This window comes from Aplidium turbinatum, chromosome 1 (assembly GCF_918807975.1).
Source record: "Aplidium turbinatum chromosome 1, kaAplTurb1.1, whole genome shotgun sequence".
Classification (NCBI taxonomy): Eukaryota; Metazoa; Chordata; class Ascidiacea; order Aplousobranchia; family Polyclinidae; genus Aplidium; species Aplidium turbinatum.
Genome location: NC_137472.1, coordinates 44,864,062 through 44,881,123, shown reverse-complemented (window position 1 = coordinate 44,881,123; position 17,062 = coordinate 44,864,062). Strand labels below are relative to the sequence as shown.

Sequence of the window (17,062 nt, the reverse complement as noted above, 5' to 3'; positions counted from 1 at the left end):
CTTACGGTTTGCTGAAATTATATACTGTATCATCTGTATGTGAACTTTTTTCCTTACATTGAAAGAGTTTCTGGCCATAACTTTTGTCCTATTTGTAAGAGCCATCACTAAACATAGGGGCCCATTAGTGGATTTCGGGTAGGGACAGAGATGTTGCTCACACGGCCTTGGCTGAAGCATTACCATTCATTTGATCGAGTCCAACTCACCGTTTCTTCATCTGTGAATATCCTATTTTGCTTCACCGGTGTCATGCTGCAGTGCAAAAGTAGTAGATGCAAGTTGACTTGTAGGCCTATTAGGAAAGCAATACATGATTGTGTCTGTGAGCAATGCAGTCCAAGAAACAATGTGCTCGCGTGTATTTTCACTCAACATCACAAGTTTTTACAGTCCGCAGATAATGTTTCCAAAAGGCGTCGTTATTAGTTCGATAAAACAACACAACTTTTTAAACATCGTTAACACTGACACAACAATAGAACAACAATATTGAAATGGCTCCACCACACACATGATATTGTTGCGCAACCATATGGACCAACTCTTTGCATACACTCATGTTCTACTCACCCATTTCTTACAAGAAGCAGTGGTCGATAGCAAATTAACCCTATTACGTACTTGCTTGACATTTCAAGATGTCCTCCAACTCGAATGCACAAATTATTATTGAAAAGTGAAAAATTGTGCAGAAAAAAACTAAAAATCACCAACTTCAACCACAGAAGAATGTAACGGCTTGAAACCAAAGCAACAACTTTCCAGACGGCAAAATCCGTCATTTTTACATTGATTCAACGTCTGCATACAAACGTGAAAATGACGGAGTTTGCTTTCTGGGTATTTTCGTCATTGTTATAATGATACATGGCCAGTAAAAGATTTTTAATAACGTTTTTTCAAAAAGGTTACTTTGCCAGAGAAGCAAAAAAAAACATTAAAAAATAAAACAGCAATCTATTAAAACTAATTTAAATGGACAAAAGAACAGAGAAAGTGTGAGATGGAGGCTACATTTTACGCTTTGCGTCTTATCATTATCAATAAAATTACTGGTGACCCGGTCGGGCCTACCTCATCTACTACACTCCATCATTGCAACGCCAAAGTGACGTTCGATCACATTGAACGAACAAACTCGAAACTTTCATGAGTCGAAACACCAGATAAGAATTCGGCAATTTCAAAACAAATTCACTTGAAATTGCGGCCTCAATGTTATTAAAATGTTCCAGTCTGAAAACGTTGCCTTTTTTGATATATCGTTTCAACGTTGTAAAAATAGAAAATGTGGCTGAGCATTGAGCAATCGCAAAAACATCTTCGATTTCACAATGCAAATATAACGTGAGGATACGTAGCATGAAATTATTCATTTCAACGCCAATATAAAATACATAAAGCATCAAATGGAATTGTACACGTAGCAATACCTACAGGAAGTTTGCAGGTCTAGTGTTCCTTCCACGCAAGGCAATGGACAAATTAAGCTAGAAATTGTGATGTCAAATTTCTTAATCGGTAAACGTTGTTGCATAAATTACGTTATTTTGAAGAGCGCCTTTCAGTAAGTTTTGGTTAAAATAGAAAGTTTCTACGTTTCACTTTTAGTTAAAACAAAAATAATAGTGAAAGTATCAAAAAAATATATAAACAACTTAGCAATCCAGCACCAGCAAGATCTGGTACGTATCAAGATTTTCCTTTACGTTGAGATTACGTCAAGGAACGTCTGACTGACGGACAAAAATGAAATATTTGAGATCCAGTTCTTCTACGAAGCAGGTGTGGAGGTGGCGGCATCGGGCGGTTTCACGATCTGGTACGTGATCAGGTACTCCGGGTAGGCCTGGAGCAAATGAGCGCATTAGTACAGTCGGAAGACGTTTAATTAATGTAATAATAACCAGTTATCGAAGACCTTGTCGACAAGTTTGCTCAGTTAAAAAAATTTTGATCGATTGTGCGTGATCTAACGAAAAGCCCAACCCAACATCAGCTATTGACCATAACGCTGCAGAATTATAAGGAAAATTAGCAAAGTTATGGCAATGAAAGTGAGTTGTGTTTGCTACATAAAAAACGTTAAAAAATCAGCTAAAATCAGCAGCTTTTTCTAATAGCTAACAACACAAATACAGAAAAAATGCACTGAAAGTGTCGACTTACCTGCTCCCCCCGATATATGACGTATTCGGCATGTGAGAGGCCACCGACGCTGGGGCGGCCGATCACCGAGTGGTGGCCGGGAGGGGCGTGGGCCATCTTCATGGCGCTAAATTGCAAGAACGATTTGCCTGCGAATGAAGTAACGTTGTTAGTTCACCAGGAAAGTTAGAACTTTGTAGGAAACATATGGCGCACAGACTAGAGCAAACTGTCGAAAAAAACAACTAAAAATATGCATGTAAGGTTAGAGCTATTGATTGGAAGAGTACAAAAAGAGGAAATTAACCGTAAATAAACAAGAAAATCTCACATACCTAAGGTCACTCTACAAAAGATCATTTGTCGATGGCAGATATAGCACGATCTGTCCTTATGCATGGGGCAGCCTGTGCCTCCGTTGATGCCATAGACGTACTGGTTACTTTTGGAAGAGTTCTCAGCGAAGTATATTCCAGCTCCGAACATGCCACCAATGTAGGCGTGCCTTTCATCGAATCCTGGCATGGAAACATAAAAACGTTGAGAAATATGAAGCACAACACTGAACAAGTCAAAATAAAATCAGTTGCTTGCTGTTGTTACGACATAAACCGAAAGGCTTGAGTTGACTGTTTTAAAACTACCAAGTTGTATTTTCTCGTCAGAAAAGTAACCAGGTTGTCGTATCCAAGCCTACGCCCGGTGGTTGAAGAGTCAGATTAAGCCAGTGGTTTCCAACCTGGGGTCCGTGAGAAAGCATTTGGAGGTCTGTGATTACCTTGATGAATTTTGAAAAAAAAAACGAAAAGCGATCTTTTTACTTTCATTTCTCTCATTAAATTTGCTCACGTTGAAAAAGTTTCGTCATGGCACTTTGGGTCACCTTGATATGTTGGGTCACCTTTGGACCAATTCATTCATTTTCTTATTTGAGCAACTGTTTAACCTGATATTTGCCGCAGGAGTCATAGCGGCAATGCAATATGATACAATACAGTAGTTGAGTGGTATAATTATTACAGTAGTCTATAGTATGTTAATTGAGTTTCAGGCAAAATTTAGATAGGGATCCGCAGAATTAATGATTTATCTAAAGGGGTCCGTGACAACAAAAAGGTTGGGAACCACTGGATTAAGTGAACGGAAAGGCAAAAAAGCCAATCTTCGTGTCCACTTCAGGCATGTCCTTACGTGTCCTGCCAAACACACAGTGGCATTGAACGGTGTCGAACCAGCGCCCTTTCGAGTGCCGTTCTAAGGCTCCCACCACTCGGTTATGTAGCCGACAGTAACTAAGTTAAGCCACTGCTTCTTGAAAGCTTTTGTACAACCATCAGTCTGCGGCAGAAAAGATACATCGCCATGTTGTTAGATGCAAACACCATGTCCAGTGCTTTAGGAATAAGCGAAGTTTGTTTATTGAGAAACCATTCGAGTGACAAACTGACACAATTACGACGTCTTCAAGAGAGTTGAAAGTATTTAAGAAAAAAAAATATGGAGAGGGCGGGGTTCGAACGCAAAACCCGCAGTTCACCAAGACCAACAAAACAAACCTTTCTGCACGATGGCGTTGATGAAGGGAGAACCGTGGAAAAGCATCCGGTCGTTGCTGTGGCTGTGGTTCTCCTCACTCACCTCCCTCCTCCTGTGATTCCAACGTTCACGGAGACGCTTGTTCTGAACTTTCTGAACCTAAATCACCCAAGTTAGTGAGGCTTTTCAGCTAAAATCAATTGCAGACGCCGACATCGAAGAGGGCACTAGTCCATTTGCACATCCATGAGTTGCAGTGATGTACGCGCATACACAAAATATTGACGCCGTCAGCGTAAACGCAAACGTTCGAAAAACCATACGCCGTATGCGCCAAAGTAACTTGTAAAAAAGTTGGCGGCGTCAACGTCAGCGCATACACTAGCGTAAACTCATTTTGTTTGCTAGGTGCCAAACATTCACACGGTATAAACCACTCGAAACAAACAAGTTTTATTTTGAATTTCCACGAAGAAACACAAGCATCTGAAAGTGTTCATCTGACATTTTTCTGTGTTTTGGTTCCAATATGTCTTTGCCCATTGAAAACATTTTTTCAACTGCAGCGCTGGAAGGTATTGGCGTGTTGTAGCGAAAAAAATACATTAAAAAGTATGCGTTGACGCTATGCGCTAAAAAACCGCGAAAACTTTACGGCGTAGCCTCAAGCGCAAACTATCCAAAAAAACGTGGCCGCAAGCGTTAGCGTAAACAAAAAGTATACGCCGCAAGTCTGCGGCGTAGAATTTGCGGCGTATACGTACATCTATGTTGAGTTGCATTTGATAAAGAATAAGGATTTTAACTATTTTCAACTATTAAAAGCTGGCATCAGCAATTAATTCCGCGTAAGCTGCTATGATCCCATTGGATTTACGTCATAACAAGTAAGCTCGTGACTATCTTCGACGTTGAAGATCTACGGATATCTTTTCTAAGATGTGATGTTTGATAAAGGTAGAAAAGTGTTATAGTTTGTAATTGTATCCGATCTTACCTTGATGATCTTGTAGGACTTGAAGACTCCTCCGGCCACTCCTCCATCTCTATGCTCCCGGATGGTGGTTTGCATCTCTTCCGACACAGAAAGGAATTCTTTATCTTCCACATCCAGATCAATCAGCATCGATCCAGATTGGACAGGTCTGATGGATGACATGATCGTTACTATAGAACTTCAACCGCAGATTAGTTGCAATCAGCCAAGGAGTTAGAACACGGTATGATTGACGATGCATCAAAAGTTGAACTAAACTTCTTTCTTTATTAATATTTGAAAGTTGCAAAAGCAAATAATTATCTGATGACCATGGACCTCCTTCAAGAGAGATTTTTTTACAGATTTAAATAAAGCACAAACCTAGAAAATGGCACAAGCGAACTGATGTTGATTTCCTCCATCGGATCGACGGCTCCATCGGCCGCAGCAAGAGCCAACCTCTCTCCTGCTTTTATGATCTTGTGCCGATGTCCGAAAGCCGTGATTCCGACGTCCTTCAGTTCGGCATGCCCCATCTCAGCCAGGACGTCCGGAGTTATTTTCTCCTTCTCAAAGACCTCCCGGTACTGGCCAAGCCCGAGCCTGTCCATGAGCTGCGGCACAGCAGTTTCGTCTGGACAAAGAAAGTTGGAATTTAAATCATCCGAATAATAAATCTAATCATCTTCCATTGACTTAATTTCAATGAAACGAGAAAGCACAAAGAAAACTGGTTTAAAATCAATCTCTCTTCTCGAATGTAAGGATTTTTGTTGGTTTTCATCAGTACTAATAACAGTCATCAGTACGATGTTTCAAACATCACTTTTACGTGTGCCTAAAACCTCTGACGGTTATTGTCTCTTTCACTCACTGGTTGCTTCAAGAGATGCTCCAAGAGGAATTCTGGTTGAAGGAGCAGAATCAGAACCATCTGCAGCTGAAGATGCTCCTGCTTCTCCTGTTGGGAGCTCGGACATGGACACCGAAGTTGATTGAAGAGACTTTGATGATGACATGGTGGCGGATGTAGCCATGTGTGGCATTGCATCTACCAACAAACTTCGAACATCCTCTTGAGTCGCCAAGTCAAGAGGAGTCTGTCCCTCCTGTGAAGTTAAACAACTAACAAATTTGCTTTCATGTTATGGAATGTTACTGGATATGACAAAAAACATTCTTGTCATATCAAAGCTTTCTGCGGGCTGACGATCGAAAAATACATCGGAAATGAAAAAAGGTGGACTGGAAGGCAAGGAAAACAATCTTGTGTCCAACTTGAAGCATTGTTAGAGACTTTGAACTATTTGAGTGGTGTGAAACAGATGTAAGCCTAGTGTGAGTACTTTACTTTTGAACGCAGATAGGAAACTGGGTGATTTATCATGACAAAGTATCTCAAAGTATTTATTATGTGCTGATATATTCAAGTACGGTATTATTATTATATATATGAAGGCGAGGTGTATTTTAAACACTGTGAAAAAGTATTTTATCAAACTACCGCCACACAATGAAGAGAGCTTGCGAGAGAAAATGAAATTTGATGTTGAAGTGAAATATACTGCACAAAAGCACTTTTCTCGAACCTGATTCTTCATTAAGGGGTCCGCTCCGTGTGCAAGCAAGAGGGTGCAGAGTTGGGTGCGGCCTTTCTGAGCCGCTTCATGCAGAGGTGTGAACGCCCATCGGTCCGTCGCGTTCACCGAAGCGTTGCTTTTGATCAGTAGAGCTGCTATTTCGACGTGACCGTACGACGAGGCGTTGTGTAGAGGAATTAACCCTCCCTTGTCTTGGGCGTTTGGATCAGCTCCATGCTCTATCAGATACTCGGCAACCTACAAGAGAGAAAAGGCGGTTGATCGAATGTCAGACTATAAGGTTTTGAAACAAATTAAAAAATACAAAAAAAATACAAGCACGAGCTGAATTGCTTCACCCTTTTTTGTTTCAAAACTACCACGTTATCTATGTCGGTTGAAAATAAAATTGAAAACACACTTAGAGTATTTTTCTTGGTTTATGACAGACTACAGCTCCAGGAACACAGACTGGTCATTTATGAAGAGCAAGGCGGAAGTTTGAAACCCATGATGTGCTATTTTTGCGACCCAGTACGTCAGACATGCACAGAAAAACTCAATCTACTGCATGCACAAAAGCCATAAGGATACGTAACGTTTCTTGGGTTTAAACTTATTGATAGATACCCAAAAAGTTGTTGCTATGCTGTAGTTTTACCTCATAATTATTGTAGCCAGCTGCCAGATGCAAAGGAGTGGAATTTCTTCCCTGTTGATCCCGGCAGTTGATGTTATCAGGAGTACAAAGCTTCTGCACACGGGCCAAGCATCCCTTTTTGGCTGCGTCCAACAATGCGACATCACCACGAAGCAAATCCTGCAGAACAAAAATTCATTTTTAGTACCAAAAAGATTAATGACAAAATGCAAATAGCTACGTCCTGCCACAGTCGCTTTCTAAGTGCTGAACCGGAAAATTCGTTACAGCTCAGCCAATCAAAAGCAACCCGCTAAAGAAGACCATAAGCAATTCTATGGCCTTATGACCAATTTAATGTAAAAGTGATGTTTAGGCAATGAAAATGCCCTCTTTGCACAAGGTTCACCTGAATATCTGAGTCTCCTTCTTTTACAAGATCAAGAGGAGTGTTGCCATCACGGTTTTTCTTCAATGGGTCTGCTCCATGGCGCAACAGCAGCTTACAAATCTCGTACTTTCCTTTTGCGGCAGCTTCATGAAGCGGCGTAAACTTCCACAAGTCCGCCACGTTCACAACGGCGCCGTGCTTGACAAGCAACTCCGTCACCTGCGCAAAAGCAACCACAGATAGCAAATCAACCAATCAGTGTAAAAAATGCTTGATTTGCTGTCTGAAATGTCGTCATCAAGACATGACGCTGGTACACCACATTGAGGAAGGAAAGGTTATTAAAAAAGGTGACTGCTTAATAAATGAACGGGCAAACTGCTTAAGAGATATACCTGTAGAGCAGAGAAATTAGCACTAGTACAACTCATATGATGTACAAATGTTTATAAAAATGGAAACCTTTATCGATGACTTGCCGCACTTCAAAGTAAGTCTAAGAAGTAAACTTTGTAGCAAGCAGTACCTCGTAATGGCCATACGAGCATGCATTGTGCAGCGGGACCAATCCTCCCTTGTCCTTAGCGTGAACATCAGCTCCATGCTTCAGAAGATATTCGACAACGGATACCCTGTTGTAGCCGGCAGCAAAGTGCAATGGTGTGGAGAGGCGGCCTTCCAAGTCGCGGCAGTTTACGTTCTGGCTAGTGCACAGCTTCTGCACCACATCAAGATCTCCAGTTTTCGCAGCTTCCAGAAGCTGAGAGCAAAATGACAGAACTGGTGTTAAGCATTCAAAAGTAATCATTATCTTCAACGAAAATACAAAGAATGTGATATCTTCACTTTACCACGTTTACTCATGCTTTGTCACCCAAACCTGGAAAAAAATATCATTTGAGTCTCTGCTGAGTTTAACATTCCAGGCACTTTATGCCATACCAGACTAAAATGATGAGGAACAGCTGATTAGATGACTACCGGTACGTATCCTTTCGCTGCTTCCAGCTGCCGTTGCATTGTACACTCTGCATGTTGTCAAACGGGCGCGTGATAAAAAAGATTATTTTCATTACTGTTCAATTTAAGTTAGTCTTAGTGTTGTGAGAACGAGAGTGACTTGATAAAGGTTGACAGGCAAACGGTATCTTAGCAACAAACCTGCATTTCAGCGTCAGTTGTTCCTCCTGAACTGTAAGATGTCGAAGGAGCAGCGACGATGACAGCTGCACCCGCATCTGTTGACCCTCCAGATGTAGTGAGAGATGTGGCAACACTGGCAATTGCTTCCTGCAAAGTGAAGAAATCGAATTGTTTCCACGAAAAAAAAATTAAAGTTTATGATGTAAGTCAGATGATTATTATATATGAAGAATGATTGTTTGATAGAGAAGGTAACCACAAACCTGAAACAATTGCTGGATGCTTTCGGTGGCCATCTGTGCAGCTGTGAAGCCTTGAAGGGAGATGATGGCCGGATCGACACCATGATTCAGCAAAACTTGACACACCTACAACGTGATAAGTCATCGTGAAGAAAATTTTAGCAAAATAAAAAACGAAGCATGTTGCGTTTGCAGTTATTTGCTTCTAACTGTAATTGATTAAAGACGGAATGGCATACATGCGTGGCGGGTTTGTGCGTAAACGTTTACTTGTAAAAAATTGGACCATGGAATTAAATCTTGAATTCGCAGCTTTGATGAAAATTACGAACCTGAGCCAAACCCTGTTGAGCAGCTCTGTGCAGAGCTGTTTGACCAAGACAGTCGAGAGAGTTGACTTTCGCGCCATGTTTAAGCAGAACCTCAAGGACATCTATGTGCGACTTATCCGCTGCAATGTGAAGAGGGGAGAGAAACTCCTTGTTCTTCTCACTGACGTTCGCTCCTTTTCGAATCAAAAACTCTGTAACCTACAAATAACAAAATCGAAACCGAATGAACAAAAATAATCTTATGGTTTATTAATAGCCGCTCTACAGCAGCTGCGATTTTTAAAATCTGTCCACCCTTTTTTTGTGCCGTTGTTGTGGGCTGTGGCCGTAAATGCAAAGTTGGCTCATCGCTTCACGACTTGCCTTCTGTGTGCTCCAAAATGAAGAATATCATCAAAACAATTTTCAAAGCCATTGGTAGAACTCAACCGAAAATAAAACTCACGCTTACGGAAAGCAGCGGCAAGGATAACAACATCAGGTTTTCAAAAACTACTATAAGAGCTCAACGCAGAGATTCTAAAGTAAGGCAAAAATTACGTTCAGTTGGATCATCATTAAAAATTCATGAGCCACCGTTACATAACAGTGACCTTTGTCTCGGTAGCTTTTGGTTAAGACTTCAAAACAGTAAAACATCAGGCAAAGTTCGGATATTACACAAAACTTGTAAAAACAGATCTATTCATTGACTTTGAAGTATCAGCTACTTTTTCTTAATCTTTGTTTTACGGTGGCCATTCAATACATTCAGTGTGGTTGCATTATATAACGAAAAATTTACAAAATGCCATTTCAGAAACGCCTGTACTGCAACCAAGGTATCGTGAAGTATTGGAAAGTAAATTTAAAATCCCTTCTGCGATTCGATAGCAGATCATGATGTCGCAGATACATTGCAAATCACAATTAAATCCATTCTTTGAACGACTGAACATCGCATATTTCAAAGGTGTGCGTTATGGCCCAGGGCAACATAAATAACAATAATAGTTCACCAAATGCACTGTCTGGCTGCAATCAATGCTTCCGAGTGGAAGCAGAAAAGGCTGCCTACAATCGAAGTGCAAAAAGATATAACGTTTGATAACGCTAAAGCGTTGGAAAAAGCTTAGCTTTTGTTAAATAGATCGTAATATGTTTTACAATAAAATTTGTGTTTTGTGGGACATACATAGCATGAATGCATGTGATCATGTTTGCAACCGAAATCAGACGCAAACACTAACGGAAAAGTAAACCTTTCAAGTCAATCTAACGGCATAGTAACTACATCTAGTAACAGCAGCCCAAAAAGTAATTAAAAGTAAATCTATAACACAACGTCACAAAAAGAGCCAGTTTAAATTTATGTAAACAAGACAGAGATACAAAGCATCAGATATCAGCACTAAGCCTGTGACGATCGGTCGGACACAATTTTGTTTTTCAATACCTGTCGACGCTTGGGGTAAGGTGATGCCACGGCGCAGTGCAGCGCATTGTCGCTGGTGTGGGGATGAAGGAAGACAACGGAATCCGATGTGAGGTTTTTCTTTACTCTTGTCAGGTCAGCCTGCCTAGCTGCCTCCAACAACGAATGACCTTTGAACTCGTACGCCAGCTTCTCTTGAAGTTGCCTACGTCACATGCATTCTCATTATAAATTTGTTTTACAATCCAGTTTAATTCAATTATACACAGTGTTTAGTGTCCACTTTCACACAATAGGAACCGGTACACAGACATGCTGATATGTCTGATTCTAAACAACATTTTGGACCATCTGTAGGTGGGCAGACACCAGCAAACCAACAAAGCATGTATTCAAATGCTAGATATTGTGTTAAAGGCATAGACACCAAACGAACTGAAGCTCTTATTCTTGAAAGTGTATGATTTAGTAGTCATAGAAGCTTTCATCACCCCAGGAAAACTGTCTACTTGGTGATTCACAAGACATTAACCAAAACAATAACAAATCATCAAGTGAGAATGGAAAACAAACAAGTTTATCATAATTCACCATCAAACTATAACAAAAATGCAACAAATGACTTCCAACCTGTTGGGAGCAACATCGATGGCGGTTTTGGAATGGCAGTTTACAATTGTTGGGTCACCGCCATGAGCGAGAATCAACGAGCAAACTTCAGAGCGGTTTTTCGATGATGCTTCATGGAGGGGAGTAAATTGCCACAAGTCCATGGCATTCACATTGGCTCCATGCTTTATCAAGAGTTCTGTCACCTAAACACGGGGTAGAACAACAAAAATAGGAATGTTAAAGATGCTCAAAACAAGTATGTAGCGCTTGTGTGAATACAAAATATCTTTCTTGGTTAGGAACCAATTTCTTACTGAAGATTTTTGTATTGCTTGAGCTGATTTTCATTGCGTAAACACACGTTACAAACACGAGGAGAGAATTTGGTTTGTCAGCGGTTACATGCTGGCACGCAACAAAAAGACCTGTAAATAAAGTAATTATATTATGCCAGCAGTGCAAACCACACGCAGTTATGCCACGAAGTTAAACGCTATTACAGGTGTGCTTGAGTAAAGGAAGTGCCAGCGAATAGTGAATACTGTACTAAATCACCAGGAAGTAGGCCCTTTCTATTTACTGATGGTGCCACGAATTTTTCTTTCGTTTGAGACAGATTGTTAAAAATGCAGGGTAATTGGTGGAAGACTAGGTCAGGGAGCTTCGACACTTAGTCAGTAGGCACAAAGTGATGCCACATTTGTCCAAAACAGAAAATACAAAAGCAAACTACCTCGAAGTGTCCATAAGAACAAGCATTGTGCAGCGGTACAAGTCCTCCTTTGTCTTTAGCATGAACATCCGCTCCTTGTTGTAATAGCAAATTCACTATCCGAACCTATGGGTGGAAAAAGTGCTTGGTGTTCATTTTCAACATTTATAATACTAACCAAAAATTCCAATGCAAACAACAGTTTTACACGAAGGAAATATTCTCAAGAAACTAGGCATCAAGTTTTAAAAATACATTAACAGTAATAAAGTTACCCTGTTGTAGCCTGCAGCCAGATGCAAAGGGGTTGACTTTCTCCCATCACTGGCATGGCAATTCACATTGAGAGGGGTCAACATGTCTGCAAGTTGGTCTTCATTTCCACTTCGAGCTGCTTCTAACAGTTCATCCTTTTTGAACTCCCCTGACAACACAATCTGAAAAAAATTGCTTATAAAAAAATTCGCTTTTCATGAATGAAATAGATTCTAAATTGTGCACTAAAAACAGCATAATTCAATGCAGTTTTATATTTAAAAAAAATGATTCGGTTTTCTTACCTTAGCTGAAGGCTCAGCAAGGTCAATGGCAGTTTTGTTGTCAGCATTTCTTACATGGATATCTCCACCATTTTGCAGAAGTACTACACAGACATCTAACTTCCCTTTAATGGCAGCCTCATGTAAAGGTGTATAGTTCCAATTGTCACAAGCATTAGGATTTGCTCCATGATTCAAAAGTAACTGAAAATTGCAATAGAGTGAGTTTTCCTTTAGCAGCATGGCCGTTGCTTACTTCACAATGTAGATATTAACGACTTGTATTAGGCTGATGCTGCGAGTTTGCTGTGGATATATAGCGATAATGCGATATGCACTAGCTTTCGGAACACAGTTTCCTAGTCATATGCTATGATGAATGGTGTTGAAGTCAGCGTGTCATTGTTTTATGCAATTTTTTTGTTTGGCTTGAGACTGCTGTCTGTTGAGTTTGTGTTGTCAGGCGTTATTGCTGTAAAAGTTTGTCGAATCAGTTCAAACAAAAGAACCGTATAAATCAATGCCACACTGCCTTCAACACTAGTATTCACCATAGCCCATGACTAGGGATAGGGAACTGCGTTCCGAAAGCTAGTGCATATCGCTAAATACCACAGCATCAGGCTAAAGCAGGTCGTTAATATCTACATTGTGAAGTCAAGTTACTAAAAATTGTTGATAGAGGTGATGGTAAAAATTAAGAGCTGACTAAGGCAAATAACTGCAGTCTGAGAAAGTCATTCATTCCAACACACATCTGTGTCAATATTATTGTTTAACTTGTACCCATGCCAGAGTTTGGTTGCAAGTTTGGTTTTCCAGTAAATAAAGCCAGACATTACCACACTTTCCAAATAAGTTGTAAATTACTTTTCATAAAAATAGATCACTTTTTTAAGTTCTAGTACAACAAACGGCCATACTGATAACCATAGTTACCATACTCAAAATGGTAATAATACTGCAAGGATGGTATTGGAAATGGTTTACTTTTCATTCTCAACACTGGCAGTTGAAGAACATCCAGTTGTTAAACTTTCAATGCAAGCATTGGGCATCTCAAGTCTGACAGTAATATGGGCACTTGCAGCAATCTGCAACTAGATTTATTCAATCCACCATATATATAGCCTACTTCATAGGCGCCAACTTTTCAAAAAACCTTGGGGGGCGAGAAAGGTGATGACGTCATAACCGTAACGCTATTTTACTCAATTAAAATAGTCTTTGATTAAGCTTACTGTCTTGTTTATACTGACACCTAGGTCGCAAACCGAATTTATTAAAACCGCTGCTTGAAACGATTAGTTTTACACATGCAGGACGCCTAGACGTAAAAAATTGATATTGTTAGGTCATAATTGGAACAGTTGAAAAACAAGCCGATTAATTTCCTTTTCGTGCGAGGGCATAACAACGATCAAGACAGTGAAGTTATCGAAATAAAACGCAAAAAATCATGATCAGCTATCACTTTTATTAACCTCGTTTTGCTAATTACTTACCTTCAAAGCGTTAACAACGGCGAAGTGTTTTCTCTTGTTTTTTATCGAAAGTCTTTATAGTCGAATACTGTCGGAGTATAGGTCGAGATGTTCGCAAGTGATGTTCACCTCAAAAAGACAGGTTGAACTTATACACGGAACAAGCTGTTTTTTTCAGGCAGTTTACAAAATGAACGCATTTTTGCTGCGGGAAATTGCCGACGTAGATTACGGAAGGTGAAATGGCGGCGGAAGCAAAGTTTTGAATACATTTATTTGCAGTGATTCAACCTTAATTTTCAATTTTAATGATTTCTTGTCAATTCTAAACTTTATGCACTTGTTGAGCAATATGCAAAGCTCACGAGACAAAACAGCGGAAAGAGCTGTTTTAAGAGATCGATTTTTTTATTTTTGCATGTAAGATATAATCGTTCTTATTACGTAACATTCCATGATCGTTGAAGTCGATGTCAAACCTTAGCGGGCGCATAAAACGATGATGTCAGGTTAGCTGGGTGATAATAGCGGTAAAAGACGTCGTTAATGCAGGCAATACCTGCAACCAAGCTCATTAAAACACCTTTTCTTTTATCGGTTTTCGATTTAATTCTCACACAGTGCGAACAAAACAATGCGTTCTGTTCAATCATAATTGATCTCACAACTGGAAGACCTCGTTGAAAACAGCGCGTCTAATTTAGTTGGTTTACTTAATATTGCCGTGAATAGTTACGTGACTATTCCAACAGCGTAAGTTACACTACGATCTACTTTGAAATTTCCATACCTCATGTCAATCCCAATTCTTAGATGAACCATCGAATGGTAGTGTCGGAATAAGCTATTCGACTTATACACGGGTGAAGGAAATAATACCAATTTTCGGCTCAAAAGTAGGGGTTCGACGTATACGAGATTGACCTATACTCGAGTATAGGCTACACGGTAGTGCAGGAGTGTCATATTTCATATAGATGAGTGTATGTGATGTATATATTTTCACAATATTTATATCAATATAGTGCTTATTGAAGCAAAACACGGATGACAGTTTTGAAAAATGCATTTTTTCTTTAAGCTGTATTCACGTAATTGTTCGTTGTGTCGTAGTTTCAACTCGATTAAGTTTGCTAAAATCGATTTCATATTTGAAGTCACAAAAAAATCTAATGGACGCTTGGATAACTCGTGAAATGAGAATAAACATTCAACTTCGCATTCGCTTTTTTGCTACCACGCGTTTTGACTTTGAAGTTGCTCCTAACGCACGGGAAGATAAGCAGTGTGTGACTGTGAACGTGCGCATCTCAGTAATTCACGTTCCAGAGAAAGCCATGCGATCAGCTGCTGTTTTGCAGTCAAGAGCAACGTTAGGCTGTTTTTCGCTTTCGGCATTCTTTAAATCCGTTTAAATGATCTAAATCTTTTTCGCGAAGTATTTTATCTTTGAAACACCACTTGTAATAGACATTTTTGTTGCCCCTCAACCATAAATTTACGGGGGGCGCCGCCCCCCGGCCCCCCCGGAAGTCGGCGCGTATGGCCTACTTCATTGCATGCTTATTGAAATTGATGTTGAATTTTCATCTGCCAATTACAAACATATTGCATATCACACTTGGCACATGCTCGACACCCTGACCATACCAAAACAAACTGAGAGAACTACAATTACCAAAACAACTTCTGCATGGCCGAATGAGCAGGCATTATGCAGTGGTATTAAGCCACCGTCATCTTGAGCATGCACATTTGCTCCACATTGCAACAAATGTTCGACTATGTCTTTGCGACCAAATCCAGCAGCAAAATGAAGAGGTGTGGACTTCCGACCTTCTACATCTCTTGCATTGACATTCTGTACATTCACTAATTTCTTTACCTATATGCAAAGAGATCATGTAAAAAAACAACAAAACTGCAGAATTTTCAATGCTACAAACCGGACAAAAACCTAAATGCTATTATGTACATTTGTACAACAGCAAATTTCAAAGTTAGTGTGACTCTTCAGGGGTAATATGTCAACACAACTACACAATAAAGAATAAAGCTTAGCATAATAATTCTGGTAGTGCAAAGAAAGTTTTAATCTGATGCTGGGTTTATTTTTTCACTGAGACTTTTCGGTCATTTGTCCGAAATGACTTGAAAAAATTCGGTCATTTTTTATTTATTTTGGTCATATATAGTCAATTGACTATATATTTTTTTGGACATTTTGACCAAATTGACTATATTTTTTTCGATCATTTTGCTAAAAAATCGGCCAATGACCAATAAATGACCAAAAAAAAAAGAAAAAAAAAACCAGATCTGATGTACGAGCAGAATAAATCTGAGCAAACTGTTTATTATCTACACCATAAGAGGGAAGAATCAATCAATAATTTGCTATCTTGGCTACCTGAAAGTAAAAATTACTTATGTAAACAGTAAACCGGTTTCAAAAACTATTTTGCACCCAAAAATATTGTATTGTACGTATTTCACAGCTGAATAGCATAATACAATACATTACAAAAATGTCTATGGTAACTTATGAAAATTACCTCTTATCAAAATTACATTATTAAAAGCCCTAACAGCTAAAATTTTTACTAAAGTGATTTAGATTCCAGTAGGTACAGAATAAAATTGAACATAAATTTAATCTTTACTTTAATACTAGTAACGTTTGCAAACAGCTATTCAACTAATAGTACTGGTAATATATACACATTAAATACCTTTGCCAAATCTCCATTTCGACAAGCATCAAATAATTCTCTAGTAGCAGATGAACCAGGTGTTCGGTCTGAACGTGTAGGTAAAGAATATGCTCCACCAGCTACAATATTATGTCGACTGCTCATTGTTTGAACACCTAATGAATGCCCTTTCTTGTTTGTAGTTGTCTTTTTTCAACTTACTATTTTATCACATTTGCAAGAACTTAAAAAATAAAAAAATTAGTGATTTATGGGTAGATTTAAACTTTTTATAACAATGACATGATATTCATCCAGAAGGCTACATTAAATGTTTTATGAAATTATAGCTAAAGCCAACTACCTCATGTTATTGTTATAGTACGTCAGGTTGCATAACATGATTTCACAAAAAGAGTGCTGGCACGGCCAGGTTTTTATACTTGCCCTTTAAAACTACTGTAATTACTAGGGCAAGTAAAGTCAATAAATCAAGTTGTTATTGCTATACGTATTAGTAAGTTATTGCAGTGTAGTTTTAGGTAAGAGTTCTGAACAAAAGGAGTATATAAGTTTCAAAATCTTAATTTGAAATCAATCTTTTATTGTTAGTT

General features: G+C 39.2%; 1 protein-coding gene across 1 annotated transcript; it reads right to left on the bottom strand.

The window, feature by feature from the left end:
- Window positions 1-347: 347 nt before the first annotated feature.
- Window positions 348-16,682, bottom strand: LOC145780787 (poly [ADP-ribose] polymerase tankyrase-2-like). Its single transcript, XM_082592426.1, has 21 exons — window positions 16,488-16,682; window positions 15,434-15,640; window positions 12,293-12,475; window positions 12,008-12,169; window positions 11,754-11,858; window positions 11,039-11,223; window positions 10,430-10,613; window positions 8,995-9,192; window positions 8,684-8,788; window positions 8,439-8,567; window positions 7,804-8,037; window positions 7,296-7,496; window positions 6,908-7,066; window positions 6,256-6,504; window positions 5,541-5,775; window positions 5,048-5,300; window positions 4,685-4,832; window positions 3,708-3,846; window positions 2,487-2,669; window positions 2,173-2,300; window positions 348-1,852 (listed from the first exon to the last, which is right to left on the bottom strand). Exons 1-21 carry the CDS (start codon window positions 16,611-16,613, stop codon window positions 1,778-1,780), a joined length of 3,588 nt encoding a protein of 1,195 aa, XP_082448552.1. The 5' UTR covers window positions 16,614-16,682; the 3' UTR covers window positions 348-1,777.
- Between the last annotated feature and the right edge of the window lie 380 nt (window positions 16,683-17,062).

Excerpts from the sequence above, each read along its gene's own strand:
- LOC145780787 (XM_082592426.1), bottom strand. The coding sequence starts at position 16,613 with ATGAGCAGTCGACATAATATTGTAGCTGGTGGAGCATATTCTTTACCT. Across the intron at positions 12,170-12,292 it reads TTGCTGAGCCTTCAGCTAAG|ATTGTGTTGTCAGGGGAGTT; the intron begins GTAAGAAAACCG and ends AATTTTTTTCAG. Across the intron at positions 2,301-2,486 it reads CTTTTGTAGAGTGACCTTAG|GCAAATCGTTCTTGCAATTT; the intron begins GTATGTGAGATT and ends CTTCATTCGCAG.